The sequence below is a fragment of the Musa acuminata genome, chromosome BXJ2-9, assembly GCF_036884655.1.
Source record: "Musa acuminata AAA Group cultivar baxijiao chromosome BXJ2-9, Cavendish_Baxijiao_AAA, whole genome shotgun sequence".
NCBI lineage: Eukaryota > Viridiplantae > Streptophyta > Magnoliopsida > Zingiberales > Musaceae > Musa > Musa acuminata.
The window spans coordinates 47,657,501-47,674,460 of NC_088346.1; the positions used below are offsets into that span (position 1 = coordinate 47,657,501).

Sequence of the window (16,960 nt, forward strand, 5' to 3'; positions counted from 1 at the left end):
TTTAGTCTGGTTAGAAGGACAGTGTGAGGGAAGACTCCTATCAACATTATTCAGCTTCAACCTATCGCAAAAAAGCTAATCATGCTAGTACAGTGTATGTTGCTTGTCAGCATATACAGTACTGTGTTTAACATAAAGATAATGCTTTGTTCTTTTTTGTTTTAAGCTTGACTATGCTGTTTTGGTCTTGTCAGACTTGGGCTCTCAAGGCTTTGGTGATCTCCTTGCTTGCATAAGAAACAAAAACATACCTCTTCAAAATATACATTTTGTTGTAAGTACCATACTTATTTTCCCTTTAGCTCTTTGCATCACAACACACTTCTTGGTTGAATCAAGTTTTTGCATTTGCAACTGTTATATTCATCTCTTTCTTTCTTGTTTGACAGACTTTTCGTAACAATCTCAACAAGGTATGTTCAAGGCCTGTATGAATTTTGAGTTTATGTACCATATGGCTAGATAGCTCTTTTGGGATTTTTTACTTGATTGCAAATTTAGCTTATATACTATAATTTTATCTGCTTCATGAAGTTATGTTACTGTCTTCAAGTTCTTGTGTTTGGATCTAGATTGGGGGAGTAAAAATCTTTTGCTATTGTATTGTCAGATTCTTGCTACAGCATATATAAGAAATGAGCCATGGAAAATGGGTGTGCACAAAAGACGTGGGGTTGTGTATCTTGATGTGCATAAGCTTCCAGAAAGGCCACAAAGCCAACTAGATTCTAGGAGGTAATCCATTCTTGTGCAGTGCCAGGCTTTTTATCCATCTTTATCTTTTTCTAGTGTGGCGTATTCCACATCTTATGCAGGTTTTAATATTTCATTTTTAGTTCAATTTGTTTGATGCTCCTTTAGTTAATTAGAACATAAGTTACTTCAAAGTTCAAACATTATATACTTGATCTGCTTTGTTTTAAAAGGGTATATATTGATCCAGCAAGCTATCTATTTTTACCATTTGGCCTGTACTCATAAGTCTTCTAGAGATGTTTGGTCTGTCATCTGAACTGCAATTGAAATTCAAAACATTTAACCAATTTGTTGAAATATAAGGATAATTAGTTTTTAAGTTATGGTCTGTAATAACTTTTAACTAGTTTATGTATTTATTTATTAATTATTTTAGTTCCACTATTTTAATTTATATGTATTTAAACTTGATGCAACTATATGATATATTTTATTAATCAGTGGATATGAACTAAATGTGAAGTAAAGGTAAACTTACATAAATAAAGGTTTATTGATAACCATATGTAAGTTTTTTTAAAAGAAAAGTATTCATTCATTCAAGAGCCATGGCTATCACTTGCGAGAAAACCCATGTGTTCGTATGATGTTTGTGGATTTGATGAGGATGTTAGGTAATTGAGTGCTGGGGATTCTGACACTCCATGATAGACCACAACCAGGTGGGATTTCAGATAATGTTGAAGTTATTACTTACCCATAGAAGCACTTCCAATATTTAGTGGTTTGGCTTATGTCATCTTTGGCTTCAGTTATGATACATAGTGCAACATGCTTGTTCATTTGACTTACTGATTTTGTAAATGACCTTGACATAAAAAGCTTGCTACATGTGTGTTCTTTCTTGGCAGATGCTATTGGGGCTATGCGTTTGAGAACCTTGCCACCGAAAATTCCACCGAAACAGATATAGATGGTAAAGGTATTGATGCAAATGTAGAGTTCTGCTCCGTGATAAAGACTAAATTGGGTGCACATAGAATAATTATGGGTGCTGAGATGGACTGCTGTGATTCTACTGATGATGGAAGAAGGTTCTATGTGGAATTGAAGACAAGCCGCGAGGTTCTTTCTTACAGCATTATCTTTTTTGCATTTCAGCTATATCTGTTAATTGTATTTTTATTTTGTTTACTTATTTACTTGTCATCCTTCCTTTGACCATTATCAATTACAGTTGGATTATCGTACAGAGGAGAGATATGAGAGAGAGAAGTTGCTGAAGTTTTGGGTAAATTTTCTATCCTTTTTTATGACTTACAACTTGTCATCCTGGTTAGAAGTTGCTTAAAAGTAAACAATTGATGACTTACAGCTTGCTGAGCCATGGTTGCTAAATTTATTAATTGTCTAAATAAGAACTTGGCAAATATGGAACATTGATATACAACATATTAGGTAGAAATTCTTGGTATTTACATGTATTCCTTGGCACCAAGATATGTCTTTCTTCAACTCATCATATGTGGCTTAATAGACCTAGTTAACTAGGTTGCCCATATGACATATGGGAGGTGGTGCACACATCTTCATGCAGTTACATCAAATATAAATTTCAGAGGGCATGGAGTTTTCATTTAATGTTTGTTGTTGCAGATACAGTCATTCCTTGCTGGTGTCCCATATATTGTTATTGGATTCAGGTATGTGGTCTTTTACATGTTTATTGGTCTTTCCAGAGTATCAATTTTTTTTCTGTATTCAGCTATTAAATTCTGTCAGAAAATTTTCACACTAACCCCAGAACCATAGCATAATAACTTTTTGTGTGATATAAGATTTCAGTCTTACCCAGCTAGTGAATTTTTTGGGAGCGAGTTTAAAATAATTAAATAAATAGTGATAAAGATCTTTTTAAGCATAATATAGGCAATCATAACTTTTTGCTGCTATTATGTACAAAAAACCCAATTACGGGTACCAGACCCATGGTGGTCCATGGATGGTTAAGTGGATGGGTGAGTTTAAGTTGCATTGAACTGCACTAAGTCAGTTCATTGTGCTTGGATGTGCAAGTGAGGTGTTGGGTTCACAGGTTAAGTGGGGTGGGGTGGTTAGGCTTTTGCGCACAGGCATGACCCACCTTGATATTTATGTCTTGTCTTTTGCAATTGATACTTCAACTAGCGCTATTCTGTCTAAATAAACAGTAGGCAGTTGGCTTAGGCTTTAGGCCAGGCCATCAAACAAATTAAAACATAGAAGCACGTTGCCTAACCATACCATGGAGTGCAAATTGGCCAGACCATTTGGGACAAATGTGAAAAATTCCCCTAAAGGGAACATTGTAAATCTGACTTTACCTTGGAGGACTATGCATGACAAATGTCATTGTGGGCACATGATCTTTGGTTTCTTCTTTGTAGAAGAAACATGTCAAATATTGACCCTTCTATCATTCTTCATTGTAATATACATCTGCAATGGTTTTGTCATCAGTACACCTTTATCAACATGGAACACATGATGAAAATCTTAAGAAAGATTCAGTAAGTCTTTACAATTTACTCCTTCAACCATTGTATATGGCCATGAACTAAGAAAGCTATCATTGGCTTGGCTAGGATAGAATGACTCGTTCATTGTTTAGGAGAATACAGTGGCTCAAGAAATGTGGCTGTTCTGACCATATTTTTATATTACCAAGATCTACGTATACTTTAGATGTTACATTCTTTTTATTCTTCATTAAAGGACGAACAAAAACTAACATCTTAGGGTTGTTGCATTATAGGTCTTAGCAATGTAGTAGCATAAGTTTGTAGTTTGACAAAACTAACATTACTATTTGTTTGTTTATGGTGATAATAGAAACTAAAGACTTTAGACTAACTAGGATTATGCATATATACATGTCATTTTAGCATTCCCTAGAGAAAAACTGAAGATGCAGTAAAGATGGGTGGACAAGTAAATTTTCTAACTAAATGTACTTGTGAATCTTTTAACTGTTGTATTGAGTCTATTGACAACCATTTTTTTATTTTGTTGTCCATGCTCTCTCTCTCTCTTTTTCATGCATTAGTAGTGATTCCCTCACGTGCTCTTTCTCTCTCTATCCTCCTCCATCATGGCCTCTTTCTCATCTGTACTGCCGTTGCTATTGTCTAGTCTTTGACAAACTGCTGCTTTCTCCTCCGACCAGTAGATCTCCTCCACCTCTACCTCCATTTTTGCCTTCTGTTCCACCTCATCTTTAGTCCCTTTCTTCACCTTCTTTACCTCCTCCTTTGCCTCCTCTTCTGCCCCTTTGCCTTTTCTTACACCTTTGCTTCCTCTTCCTCCACCTCCTCCCTTCTCTCTCTCTTCCCCTCTACATTAACCGTACCAGTCACTGCCATCTGTTATTGGCATCCAATTGATTTGATTGGGATCATTATGATGTTTAAACAAAGCTCTATAACCCTGTACCAACAAATGCTTTCTTTGGCACAACATTATACTGAAAGCATCAGTAAAAGGAATGATTTTATGCATATTGTCATGTACTGCTTCTTTAATAATCAAAAGAACAGGAACTTTTCATTTTATTGAAAATTTATTCAAAGCAATTTTCAGCTGATTAGTGTTCTAAGACCTGGTAATTGCCATAGGGATGATGCAGGCATACTAGTCCGAACTGAGAGGCTAAGAACCAAGGATATTACTCAAAGGGTGAAGATGAAAAACTATTGGCAGGTTAATTCAGAAGTTCTTTGTTGTTTTTTATCCTTGTCTTTACCCTCATTGTTACTGGTTATTCTTGTTTTTGCCTGCCAATCTTACCTTTTCTGTTTCAATAGCTTGGTGGTTTTGGCCATAGCTTGTTGGTTTCGGTCAATATTGGTTAAAGAATTTTCTATTTGTTGTCTTGTTTGAACATCTTTTAGAGTTTATTTTACCAATACATGAGAGATTGAGCAGCTGTCAAGTCTTGGTGCAAGATTAATGTCTGAATTGTATCTTATTTATAAGCATTTTAAACTAGATGAGCAATTACCATATTCAACATAAAGTTATGCTTGTTATTATTCATATGATTTTGTGTAAATGCTTATATTATTGATATCTTATGTTATTGTTCTGAAAAGAAGCATGAAATAGGAGATATGCCAAACTAAGAATCACACCTGACTCCATAGGGAGGTGGAAAATAAGTTCTGGATTCTAAGAGTAATCGGTTGTCTTTGTAATAGGAAAATGAGGTCTCATTCCATTCTCTCTTCACTTTCCATGTTGCCTGACTTACCCAAGTGTCGCCGAAATTTTTGGGTTTTTTAACTAGTGACTTGGTTGAATTATCAGCTGGACTGTGAGAAGACTGAAGTAGCATCCTTTGTTGAGGTTTTTTGGAACTAATGATGTGTTTTTCTACTTTTTGTTGGTTGTGCAGGGGGGGGTATGCCTTGCTTTTGCCGATGAAGTTCTATGTTGGCTCTATGGAACCGTCAAAGAAAGTCAGTGTTTTATCTAATAAATTGAATTAGTCCATTTTTTATGTTCAAAACCTGTGTTTTCTTCTCATTACATGAGGCATAACTGAACATTAATCAACTTTTGTATCCAGATGAAGACTATGTGTTGCAGTTTGTGCCACCTTTCCATCGCTTGGAACTTCTTCGAGCGGAGTCTTGCCCTGACATCATCGCTGAACATGCTGAGCAACTCTGAGTAGCGTCAAACAAATTTTTTCATCGTACCATTAGCACCAACTGAATTACGAAGTAGCATAACATTCACCATGAAGTGGATGAAGGACCTTAGATGTTTTGAACTACTTGATTAAATGTAATCGGGTGGCTCAACTGTGGAGGTCTTATTGACCATCAAGTCTGATGTCGTCGCTGAACATGCTGAGCAAATCTGAGTAGTACTCATGGAACAAATTTTCCATCATACCATTTCCACTAGTTGAATCACGAAGTAGCATAACACATGCCATGAAGTGGATGAAAGACCTTAGATGTTTCAAACTAGATTGAATATAATCGGGTGGTCCGGCTGTTTTAGATGCTTAAGTTGGCTTAAAAATTCTACTTGATTGAATTATTATCATGTACGTTGGAAGTGCATGATCAGAGCAAAAGGATCTTTATAGTTCTTAAGGTAGAAAGGCTCATCAAAGTTATTGACCCTACAGTAGAGAGAAGATTTTGAACTCCCTCAAGTTTTGTTAGTTTTTGACCCTTTGGCAGTTGAGAGTTTCTTAGTTTTCATTCCTCAGAGCGAAAATAGATGTGTTCGAAACATAGCTATCAGATAGCATACTAGAGAGTAAAGCTTATTACACATCATGCGATTTCTATATGTTCAGGTCAAGCTCTTCTTGTATGGTAAAGCTACTCCGTCGGCAGCTTCTCTTGGCTCTGCAAAGATCGTCGTGCACATCGTTCTGCATTCTCTTCGTCGTCTTCTGACTGAACTCATCGGATTCCTGGCTCCGATGGAGTGCAGACGAGCTGTCGTCTTGCTTTAACGAGTTCCCTTCTTTTGTCTCCATCACATCACCACAAGTCAAGCAACTCTCCGCGGAGCTATCACCAGGGGAGATGGAAGAGCTCAGGCATTCCGTGTCCATAGCCGAGACTAACTCCGAGAGCTCGGTCCTGACAGCTTCGATTCCGATGGCACTCGAGCTGTATCCAGCAAGTGCTTCCTGGGCTTTCTTCAACACCGACTGCAAGTACTTCCCCTGGGCTTCGATCCGGAGCTGCAAGTGTCTCTGCACCTAAAGGAGAGAGAGAGGAGGAGATGCATCGATTAGACCCAATTTAGCTGGAACCCATGGCTACGGGTATCGCCCAAAGCACTTGCCTCGATCTGTTCCTGCAGCTTTCTCTGGACCTCCATCTGCATCTTTAACGTGGTTCTGTAGCCAACACAGAGAACATTTTGGTGAGCAGAGTCAACGCTGCAAGCTGATGAATCAAGATAAGGACGGTTGGTGATCCCCGCGTACTCGCACTGCGGTGGTGCTTCGTTCGCCTCGTCCTGGGTGGTTGCGTCCTCCGATGTCCACTGGTGCGTGACCTTGGCATCTGCTACAAACCTTCACCGTAATCCATGCCCATGTCTAAGAAATCGAAAGACCCATGTACAGTAGCAAGATACCCAACCTCGTCGCCTGTTTCCGCGGAGAATGCTCGATTCTCGATTCTTCGCTAGTCTATATTTCTGCAACAAGAGATACGGTGAAGCTGCTTTGTTTCATAACATAGATCGAGATAAGGATGCATCGAATCACGTCAAGACCTGCAGATGGCTCTTCAGGTGGTGCAGAGTAAGTCCAGGAACTCCCATTACACGCATCACGTACTTGGGTGTAGCTTCTGCGATCGCAGAAAGAAGAGAGTCGCATGAGATGGCATGACGATCGAGTGGGCAAGAGGATAAGAGCTTACTATCGACTCCGCCGAGCTGAGAGACGGCGTCGACGAAGAGTTGATGAAGCTGAGAAGTCCATTTCAGTCGCGGCTTGGAATCCATGGGGGACGGTGGCAAGAGGGATGATGATTGAATCGGAGGGGAACTGGAACTGCATCTGGGAAATCACCGGGTTGGTGCCCGTCTTGGGCATCTAATTATCATCGTCAAAGATGCCATCTCGATTTGGGTGGGCTTTCACTTTGTCTTCGAATGTGGATGCACATTGGGGTCAGGTGCGAAGAATATGTGCGTGAGCTGTGGCTCATCTTTGCTTTTGATCTCCATGCCATGACATCTATCGTTTCTTCTTTCTCCTTTTGAAACCTTCTTTGACTGTAAAGGCAAAGGAATCGTAACGCAGTGAACAGAAAAAGAAGAAGGTAAGAGAGAGAGAGAGAGGATAGGAAAAAAAAGGGGTAAAACAGCTCGATTTTGTGTCTCAAAAGGATAGAAAATAAAGAAAGGGACGTTTTTTCTTGATGTTATTCCACATCTATTTCCACTTTGCTGGATTCTCTCCATGAGAGAGAGGCCCACCCGTGGAGAGAGCAATGAGTGAGCCACTTTTCTCGCACAGCATATTTCTTTGCCTCCCCTTTGTCGTATGTGATAGACAACTATAACATAAAGCAAGAAAGAGGATTGTTATTATTATTATTATTATTATTATTATATATATATATAAGATGAAACCACAATATTAAGCAGTCCAACCTAACATCAAAAACAAAGTGGGAAAGAAGGCATCCTTATAGGAATCTGTCCTTTTAAGCTACAGCTGTTTGGAAAAGCAAGTTAGCATATTATGTAGCCCACAACACCTCCGAACGATGACTATGGATGCTTTTCTTGATACAATTTCAGGAATTATTTATTATGTGGACAGCAATTTTTTTTTTGACATAAAAGAGGATAATCCACCACTAAAGTGAAATGCAAATATTTAATCTCTAGCTCTCGTGCTTAGATTTTATTAGTATCATAATTCTTATATTAAAAAAATTATATTATGATCTTTACCGTTTTGAAAATGAAACAAATAACCTCATTTATCTTAATATTATCAAGTGCATTGATAAAAAATATAACATATGATACCATGTGTCGGATTGACGTAAAAGTGATAGACAAAAAGATAATTTCAATATACCTGTTGTTTCAACGACTTTATAGATAAAAATATAATTTTAATATTCCAAAATGAAATTATGTTCATTACTTTTTTTACCGATATAACATGTGGTGTCACATGTTATGTTTTTCATCAGTATTATAGGGATTATTTATTTTACTTTCAGAATTATAGGGATTCGAATGTAAATATTTTAAACACAAAGATCGTAATACTAATAGAATCGAAATATAAGAGGTAATATGTAATTAGTCTTTCAATCACTCTTCTTCTAATTTTTCTTTTCAGATGAAGCTTCTAGAATTTTTTTTTCTTTTCTTTTTAGATGAAGATTCTGGAATAAATATACAGTAAAATGAGGGTAACGAGTCAATTAATTGATTTACTAATTTTTCTTTCAGATTGTGGGACAGAGAGATGCTTTTGATTGGTTGTGATGCGAACTGAATTGGATGTAATCGTCTTATTTATCACTTTTTTTTTTTTTTTTTTGCCAAAAACACAACAAAAACTGTTCTAAGTAGAATTAATTATGCATGGATCATAACACTCCCACGAATTGGCCACAGATGCTGAGACACGTCCATTCTCACTTGTCGGCCTTACCATTGGACGTTGTTTGTGAATCATCACAAAAACGTGCACATACGTGTATGCGAGGAGGAATGAAAGAGGAGGAAGCAAAGAGGCGTGAAAGAGGAGGAAGCATAGACGAGTCCTTTTGCTCCTACTAATTAATTGCTCGACTTGCAAGTGCTCGGTGGCTTTGATATATTCCAGTAGAAGCAAAGCGGATTCTTGGCTGATGTTGTGGGTCCCGAGGCGGGTTCGCAGTAAGGTGATGCCCACCTAACGCCAATTTGATAAGTCAATATTTGATCTGTCATTGATGCGATCCTGTAGATTTATAAAAAATTATTCATTTTGGATGGTGAGTTAAGCATGACCTGATGGACTTATGAGTCCTTAATTTTCTTATTTCTCAATTAATATAAGATTAAATATTTTTATTAATCTATTATTTATTTTATCTCTTCAAATATTTTTAATTCGATATAATATTTATCTACTTAATATATAATATTATATGAATTAGTCAATATGATATTATCGTATAGATCTATAATATTTTGGTAGATGTGTTAAAAACACTAAAAGTTTATATTTAAAAAAACAATGTGGTATCTTAGTAGAGATGTTATTTGATCGCTTACTATTTATTTATTTTTTCACTATGGATGTTAAATATGCAAGAGCAAACACGGTAAAATCTTCTTTTTTTTTTCTCTCTCTTAGGAGGCATTTTTTTAATTTTTGAAAAGTGTCTTCTATTTATTATAATATTTTTAAACACTCCTAACAAGATAATTGGTGTAATATTGGTATATACCGTATGGGTTAACCAATATGGTTAACCAATCCAATTTTTTAGTTATAATATTTTTATAGAGGTCCATAGTATTTTTAATAGATGTCTTAAATATACTACAAGTTTATTCAAAAAACACTACAATATATTAATAGATATGTTAAGAACATAATAAATATTCATATTTGGTTGTTCTTATTCTTAAACTAATAAGAATATTTATTTAAAATTTAATTTTATATATGAGTTGATTTGTATCGGGTTTTGTGTTCATTTATCTCGGTTATAATTATTTAGTAAACTTATAGTATTTTGATAGAGGTGTTAAAATCTGTGTTATTGGTTTGATGCTCTTGATTGTAGAGTCGATACAACTTGGTTCAATCGTGAAGGCGTAAGCTCATCCAAGGAGCCCACGAGGGATCATGAGAGGAGGTTGGAGAGGGAGGCAAATCCGGTCGGTATGATCCCGAGGTGCTACTTGTTTGTCAAAGGTGGATTTTGCGTCATCCTAAGGTATGTCTTAATCTTGTCGAGGTCTTTGCATAAGCGGTCAACATCGGGGGATGTTCTCGACTTAACCCATTCAAGGAGAAAGTTAGTTGGAATGTGAAAAATGGTAAAGATGCTCCCTCCCTTTAGGATTTGGAGACTGATTTTTATACCTAAGTGATCGATAAAGCGAAGTTGACGGTTGGTAGGCACATATCTTTGTGGGTGACGTTAGTGAAGGTTGGCCGTGGGAGTACTATTTATTTGGGCTAGTGCCTATCTGGGATAAGCAATGGATGGTCCCCTATGTCAGGTATCCTGAAAGAGGGAAAAAGAAAACTTGGCCACTTTGCTTGGGATTAATGCCCTATGTAACCGGGCATGCGAACCTTCTCGAAATTAGGGTGTCAGGTCACTTGTGATAGGTGACTCGAATAGAGGAGGATAGGTCTCGCTACCAAGGATTAATACGTCCTAATGTTGGCTCGTGTAATCCTCTTGTAGATCGAGATGAGTAGGAGTCAGAGGATCATGCACTTGTCGACGGCTACAGGGGCCAGGCATGGGTTCTTCCGCCCATGCTATAGCCTAGGCGATAGTCCCCGATTGGATGAATCAACAATGTAATACTTACATCGTTACTTTCCCTATCACTATGAATATAGTGGATTGAATCGATTCATCATATAAATCGGTTCACAAAATATAATCAAGTATTACATTACGAGGGGCAATTTCAAAGATTATAGCAAATAAGAGATGCCCTCCTCTCAAGAAAAGTTCCAAAAAAAAAAAAAAAGGAAATTTACCGAATATGTAAATTTTTGTTAACATATTTCTTGAGCTTTTGGAGAATTACCGCACCACATAATATCTGCCACTTAATTGCTCATATCTACAATCTATCTTACTATAAAGTCCGAAATTTACACGCATCATTTATGGCTCCCACTAATTTACAATGTGTTACGAGTGTGGGAATAATAAACCACCAGCATTAGGAGTCCGAACAATTCCTTGCTTGAACTCTATGCTACTGAGCTTCTCGTGACACCACCTGAGTTGTGCAGATGTGACCACTGACATCTTTAGCACCCTTATCACCAGATTGATATCGACCAAGCAAATCAAATTCTCGACTTGGATTTCTTCACGAGGTGGTGTAGTCTTCGTGCTGCGGCTTTTCTTCACCAACGCCTTCATCTTCACGTTCTTCTGAAGAAAATAGCAAAAATAAATTGTGTCATTGTTTTGAATGACTGTTTGATAACGAGTAACATCGTATTCAATCATATCCATAATATATCCTTTTAATTAAAGTTATTTATATTGATCCCTCTTAACTCATGTATTAACGAGAGCATGATGTATGTCTCAAACTTATAATTACTTTGAATGGGAATCCTCAATCGTTACAAATAGTACAAACAGGAATACTCGAATATTTGATATCCAATAAGCTTTTATTAGCATGATGACTAGATAGTGTTCAAGGTGTTGTTATATGTATGAGGCAACATAATTGTCCTCATAGCTAACTTGAAGCTTATCATTGAATCTTAGCCTGATAGAAAAACTTATTAAAGTGTCTTCTACAAGGTTAAGACATATTGAGAATGTGAGATGATGACTGAGTAGCCTTTTCCATAGATGGGCAGATGATTTGTGTGTGTGTGTGTGTGTGGAAATGATGCTGATAAAGATAGAAGTATTAACAGAGTTCTTCTGACCTTGTGAGCTTCCTTGGATAGGGAGGTAAAGAGTTGCAAGTCCTTTGGGTCTTCCACTTGGCAATCACTCAACTTGAGCTTCTTCAAGATTCCCCGACACCTTTTATTGTCACTTCTGAGGAAAAGCCAAAAGGAACTCATGGCTTTCTCAATGGCCTCCGAGACTTGGCTTCCCTCCATTGTTTCTCCTTTCGTACCTTCTCCCACATCCTCTACATAACCTTTCAGAATCACACAAAGACTTCTCTTAAGTCCCTCTTGACATAAATAAAACATGACCATTTCTATATGATCATGACATCAAATTTTACTTACTGCTGATGAAGCAGAAAGCAATAGAAAATCTATCTATGGCAGATGGGGTCAAAGAAACGAATGAATGAATGAACTGAGTACATTCCTAGCTGAATACTACCTGAAACATCCGGAATTTGGAGAAGCTGTGCATTACAAAATTTAGTTTGAGCATAATTCCAAAACCTTTTGCCTTCACAGTTCTCGGTCTCGATGAACCTCTCCAGCAGTATCTGAAACTGCTGAAACCTCTCTGCTACTTCGCCATGGAAACATCCCCTGTGCGCATCGGAAATCACCTTCACTTTTCTATGCTGATGACAGAGGGCTTCCCAACTCAGGCACGATTGACCCACGTACACCAACTCGAAATCGCTTTCTATGCTTTTGGCAAGCTTTTTATGAGCAACTACAGGGAAGGAAAAGTTAAGAGGATCGATTCTGTCATGGAAACTTGTAGCCCCCAGTTTCTTGCCCAAAACAACACCTGCACAAGTATGTTTGTTGCCATATAAGAACCAACACAGAACACTGATTTCATCTCCCATAAAAATCCTGGAGATGTATGGGAAGATCATCATTTATGCTGGTGAAGACAATTAATCATCTTCTACTACTTATGAGTCAAAGAATACATACTTACTGCAATTCTTCTTTCGTCATTGAGTTGATCAAACCACCTCATCCTTCCTCTGTAGTTTTCGTAGAACAAATCGATTTCAACCCATTTGCTTTCTGTTCTGAATACCGAGACATGTTGAGAATAGTCGTCGATATCTGGATCATCCTCTGTTTGCACCATCAACCCTCCATGATCATCCATTCGATCTGCATCCCCATACTCGTAGATATCTAACGAGAGTCTTGGATCATATAAATCGTATGCCACGCTACTTGCGGTTGATTCCTCATCCTCTTCATCGGCAAGTTCATACGCTCTCTCTTGTAAACCTGGAAATAGATGGTGACTTGCTGATGCGAAGTTGAGTTCCCCAAGTATACTCGAGTGTTCCACATGAAGACTCGATTCCTTATGCTCTTCGTCTTCATCCTCACCTCCTTCCGAGTACAGTCTCAGGCTGCAGACTTGTAGATGACCACCGCAGTCATCGTGTGTCACAATGCACTGAAACGTATCAGGATTTGCAGGAGTCTGAGAAGCATTGGTCGTGAAAGATGAGATCTCATCCACCTCGGAAACGTAGAACAGGAAACATCTCACGAATAGGAACACTGTCACGATGACACTGCGGGCGATACGGAAGGCGCAAAAGATTGGATTCGACAAGCTTGTGATCAGCAGCTGCGCAAACACGTAGAGCTGGAAAAGCACAACAAAGGCTGGGTGGACAAAGAAGCTCAATCGGCGCCACCTATCGAATCCTTTACCGAGGAGCACATGATCTACAATGAGCCAACACCTTGAGAGGCAAGCCATTTCAGGGAAGAAGACAGCGAGTTAACTCAATCTACCATTAGATAGATACCCAATGCAAAGCTTTGGTGTGCAAGGCACTGCCACCACCACCAACTATAAGATTTAGTTGGGTAAGTGGTCATATCATAATCGACAGTAATGGGTATGACTTACTAAAATATCATGTGGCAGAGCACAAAATTCTATCCATGTCAAGAGTTTGTGACAACAATATCTCAGTAGCTGAAATATGATGATGATAATAATAATAATTAGTGGGTCAATGGCCCTTTAATTTCCTGCGGATGTGAACCAGTGGGACATCACTGTGAATCTTCGTTTGTCCACATCCAATGTTATGTTATTCAAACAAGTTGTTACTTGGATTATGCGTCGTGTGGGTGATGAGGGGAGGAGGATGAAGTCATGCAAGAATCCATCATGTCCAGATAATGCCTGTGGAAGTCAATGCGTTGGTCAAGTACAATGTATTAATAAACATGTGGCATGGAAAGTATACTACATTATCCAGAAGCTTTCTGACGTGGTGCCACCTCCATGCTGTTGGGCGGTGCCAATTCTTCCTTTAATTCGTTGAAATGAAGGAGAACTTACTTAGCCTCATGCTGAAGAAGAATACAGCAGGAGAAGCGTATCATTCACAGCTACAGCTACAGATACAGCTACATCAACAGCAATTATGTGATCTTGGAAACGGCCAAACATAAAATAATGTATTTTGATTGTCAATATTTGTGTTATTATTTTTGTTGAGATATCCGATTAATATATTGTTGTAAGTTAGAAGTCTTAGGTTTGAATTTACGTGTGAGTGTCATGTACATCATTTGATGTAATAATTTTTATAAAAATATTTATGTTATGCTTTGAAAAAAGAAAACCGACTAAAAAATATAGATAGTCATTTTAGTGCTGCTAGTAGGTAGAAATAAGGGGAAAAAAAAAAGATTTTCTTCGACGATGTATGAATATCTAAATTTGCGCTCTTTAAATTATTTTCAAACCATTATTGATACTAAGTAGTAATCATAAATTTATGTCTGATTTATAATAGTATGCCTCGATCAAACATATTAGGTCAATTCCTCAAAAGATTCTTCTACGATGGACTATGATACCTGAGATTTATTGAAATAATAAGTCACTCATCTCATTAATATGAGTACATGTTACATCAACAAAAACTCACTAGTTACTTTATTCAATTCAATCTTTTTTCTTATTTCATTCTTTTTGTCGTTGGATATCTCGTTCATATCCAGTGATAGAATTGATAGAAATGAAAAAAATATTAAACCTTTGACAATTCGATTCTAGAAAAAATGGTCTATTGTGTAGGGAGTTCCCATCAACGTAGAATCTTGTGTCAATGCATGTGCATGGAAATTTGTTTTCGTGATTTGAATCTTGTTCACCTTGATAGTAAAGGACTGATGACTGATGGGGAAAGCAAAGATGAGATTGAAAGAGTTAAGAGTGAAAGAATTGAGGGATGAAACTAAGAGAGAAACTAAATTTTTTATTTCTTATAGACAAGTCTCTGTACTTTTTTTTTCTTATTTTTTAATGATAAAGCTCATCTATTTATAGAGTGAGTAACAAGACTCAATTGTCAAGGCTACATTATGTAACCTATCTAATTTACTAGTTTATTATTTTCATAACCTTTATTATTTTTATAACCTTCTTCTTTCATGGTAACCTTTATCATAGTGTAATCTTTCCATACTCGTGATCATGAGAGAGGTTTCAATCCTCTCTTTTATTTAAGTTTAATTCTCTTAACTCTCCCTTTTAAACCTAATTCATTTTATCACACATTCCAAGTGATGCTTTCGTCTTGAAAAATATCTCTGAATTGAGGAGCTCGATGAAAATATCTACAACTTGATCATCAAATTTGATGCAGTCCAATAAAACTTTTTCTTCCTTGATTTGATCTTGTATAAAATGGTAATAAACATCAATATGCTTGTTTTGTTCATGAAAGATCAAGTTATCGAACAATGCAATCATCGATTTGTTATCAACATTTATCTATGTAGCTTGATCTTATGAATAATTGACTTCATTCAAGAGCTTCCTTAGCCATATAGCACGACATATACATGATGATACTATTATATATTCTGCTTTATATGTCAATAATGCCATAATGGATTACTTCTTCGAATACCAAGTAATGTCGCTCATATAGAAAACAAACTCGATTGTATTTTTTTGATCTTCTAGAGCTCCACCCCAATCACTATCAGAATAGTCAATAAGTTAAAAATCATTAGAAAATGAATATATTAGACCATAAGTTAGGGTACTTTTGATGTAGCATAAAATTCTTTTAGCGACCTTTATATGTGTCAGCTTTAGTTCTTTCATAAATTGGCTTATTAATCCGGTTCTATATAGAATATCTGATCTTATACAAGTTATGTATCTTAAGCTTCCTATTAAGCTTTTGAAATAGATTGGATCAATTGTGTCACCATATTATCTTGTCTTAAAAGTTTGATGTTATATTCAACCGATGTGCCAACTAATTTACAATCTTCTATCTTGAATCTTTTGAGAATCTCCTTTGCATATCTTACTTATGAAATAAAGATGCTTTTTTACTTTGCTTTATTTTGATACCAAGAAAATAAAATATGAGCCTAATGTTGGTTATTTCAAATTCTTGAACCATTGTTTACTTGAATTAGTAAGTTGCTTCCCATAAAGACAAGATCATCTATATATAGGGAAACAAGAAAGATATCTTCAATTTTTTTTTAATCTTCTTATAAAGGTACTTTCATAAAAGACATTGCTTATAACCTTTTTTTCTTGAAGTAGGCATCAATTTTAGTATTTCAGACTTTACGTGCTTATTTTAACCCATAAATTTTTTTAACTTAATAATTATTTTTATACTTTTTTTTCAATATAATCAATGGTTGTTAATGGATACTTCTTCTTCATCAAGAAAACCATTCAAAATTTTAGATTTAATATCTATTTGATAAATTAACTAATTATTTTATGCGATAATGGATATAATCATTCTAATAGTTTCCATTCGAATAATAAAAATAAATACCTCATCATAGTCGATATTAGATTTTTATTTGTAACCCTTTGTCATCAATCTAGCTTTGTATTTATCAACTTGGCATTGTAAATTTTTCTTGATTTCATAATAAACTCACTTCATACCAATAGGATTTTGTCCTTGAGGTAACGATGCTAGCTTCCAAATTTTGTTTCTCACGATGAAGTTAATCTCTTCATCCGTTGCATCTTCCACCTTTTATCTTTCATAACATCTTTATATTGAAGTGGTTCACTATTTAGAAGGAGACAAAAAG

General features: G+C 36.4%; 3 protein-coding genes across 4 annotated transcripts in view; 1 reads left to right on the forward strand and 2 right to left on the reverse strand.

The window, feature by feature from the left end:
- Positions 1 to 5,631, forward strand: part of LOC135623725 (NAD-capped RNA hydrolase DXO1-like) — a 13,217-nt gene extending 7,586 nt beyond the window's left edge. The window contains exons 5-13 of the mRNA XM_065126983.1: positions 195 to 274; positions 390 to 413; positions 611 to 735; positions 1,608 to 1,821; positions 1,934 to 1,987; positions 2,353 to 2,399; positions 4,350 to 4,434; positions 5,129 to 5,192; positions 5,303 to 5,631. Coding sequence (XP_064983055.1) covers positions 195 to 274; positions 390 to 413; positions 611 to 735; positions 1,608 to 1,821; positions 1,934 to 1,987; positions 2,353 to 2,399; positions 4,350 to 4,434; positions 5,129 to 5,192; positions 5,303 to 5,406 — 797 coding nt within the window. The 3' untranslated portion in view covers positions 5,407 to 5,631. The remainder of the gene's footprint in view (positions 1 to 194; positions 275 to 389; positions 414 to 610; positions 736 to 1,607; positions 1,822 to 1,933; positions 1,988 to 2,352; positions 2,400 to 4,349; positions 4,435 to 5,128; positions 5,193 to 5,302) is intronic.
- A 299-nt stretch (positions 5,632 to 5,930) lies between these two features.
- On the reverse strand, positions 5,931 to 7,485 carry LOC135623726 (myb family transcription factor PHL8-like). Of its 2 annotated transcripts, XM_065126985.1 has the most exons (6): positions 7,137 to 7,481; positions 6,988 to 7,064; positions 6,852 to 6,909; positions 6,695 to 6,773; positions 6,550 to 6,604; positions 5,931 to 6,463 (listed from the first exon to the last, which is right to left on the reverse strand). In XM_065126985.1, exons 1-6 carry the CDS (start codon positions 7,219 to 7,221, stop codon positions 6,038 to 6,040), a joined length of 780 nt encoding a protein of 259 aa, XP_064983057.1. In that variant the 5' UTR covers positions 7,222 to 7,481; the 3' UTR covers positions 5,931 to 6,037. The 2 variants fall into 2 exon arrangements, with proteins under 2 accessions (XP_064983057.1, XP_064983056.1); XM_065126984.1 differs by having other exon boundaries at positions 6,550 to 6,773; positions 7,137 to 7,485.
- A 3,424-nt stretch (positions 7,486 to 10,909) lies between these two features.
- Positions 10,910 to 13,692, reverse strand: LOC135621872 (uncharacterized). Its single transcript, XM_065123480.1, has 4 exons — positions 12,818 to 13,692; positions 12,300 to 12,665; positions 11,885 to 12,105; positions 10,910 to 11,369 (listed from the first exon to the last, which is right to left on the reverse strand). The coding sequence occupies exons 1-4, from the start codon at positions 13,614 to 13,616 to the stop codon at positions 11,121 to 11,123; spliced, it is 1,635 nt and encodes a 544-aa protein (XP_064979552.1). The 5' UTR covers positions 13,617 to 13,692; the 3' UTR covers positions 10,910 to 11,120.
- Positions 13,693 to 16,960: the final 3,268 nt, after the last annotated feature.

Excerpts from the sequence above, each read along its gene's own strand:
- LOC135623726 (XM_065126984.1), bottom strand. The coding sequence starts at position 7,221 with ATGGATTCCAAGCCGCGACTGAAATGGACTTCTCAGCTTCATCAACTC. Across the intron at positions 7,065-7,136 it reads TCAGCTCGGCGGAGTCGATA|AAGCTACACCCAAGTACGTG; the intron begins GTAAGCTCTTAT and ends CTGCGATCGCAG. Across the intron at positions 6,464-6,549 it reads AGCTGCAGGAACAGATCGAG|GTGCAGAGACACTTGCAGCT; the intron begins GCAAGTGCTTTG and ends TCTCTCCTTTAG.
- LOC135621872 (XM_065123480.1), bottom strand. The coding sequence starts at position 13,616 with ATGGCTTGCCTCTCAAGGTGTTGGCTCATTGTAGATCATGTGCTCCTC. Across the intron at positions 12,666-12,817 it reads CGAAAGAAGAATTGCAGTAA|GTGTTGTTTTGGGCAAGAAA; the intron begins GTATGTATTCTT and ends ATACTTGTGCAG. Across the intron at positions 12,106-12,299 it reads CCAAATTCCGGATGTTTCAG|GTTATGTAGAGGATGTGGGA; the intron begins GTAGTATTCAGC and ends TGATTCTGAAAG.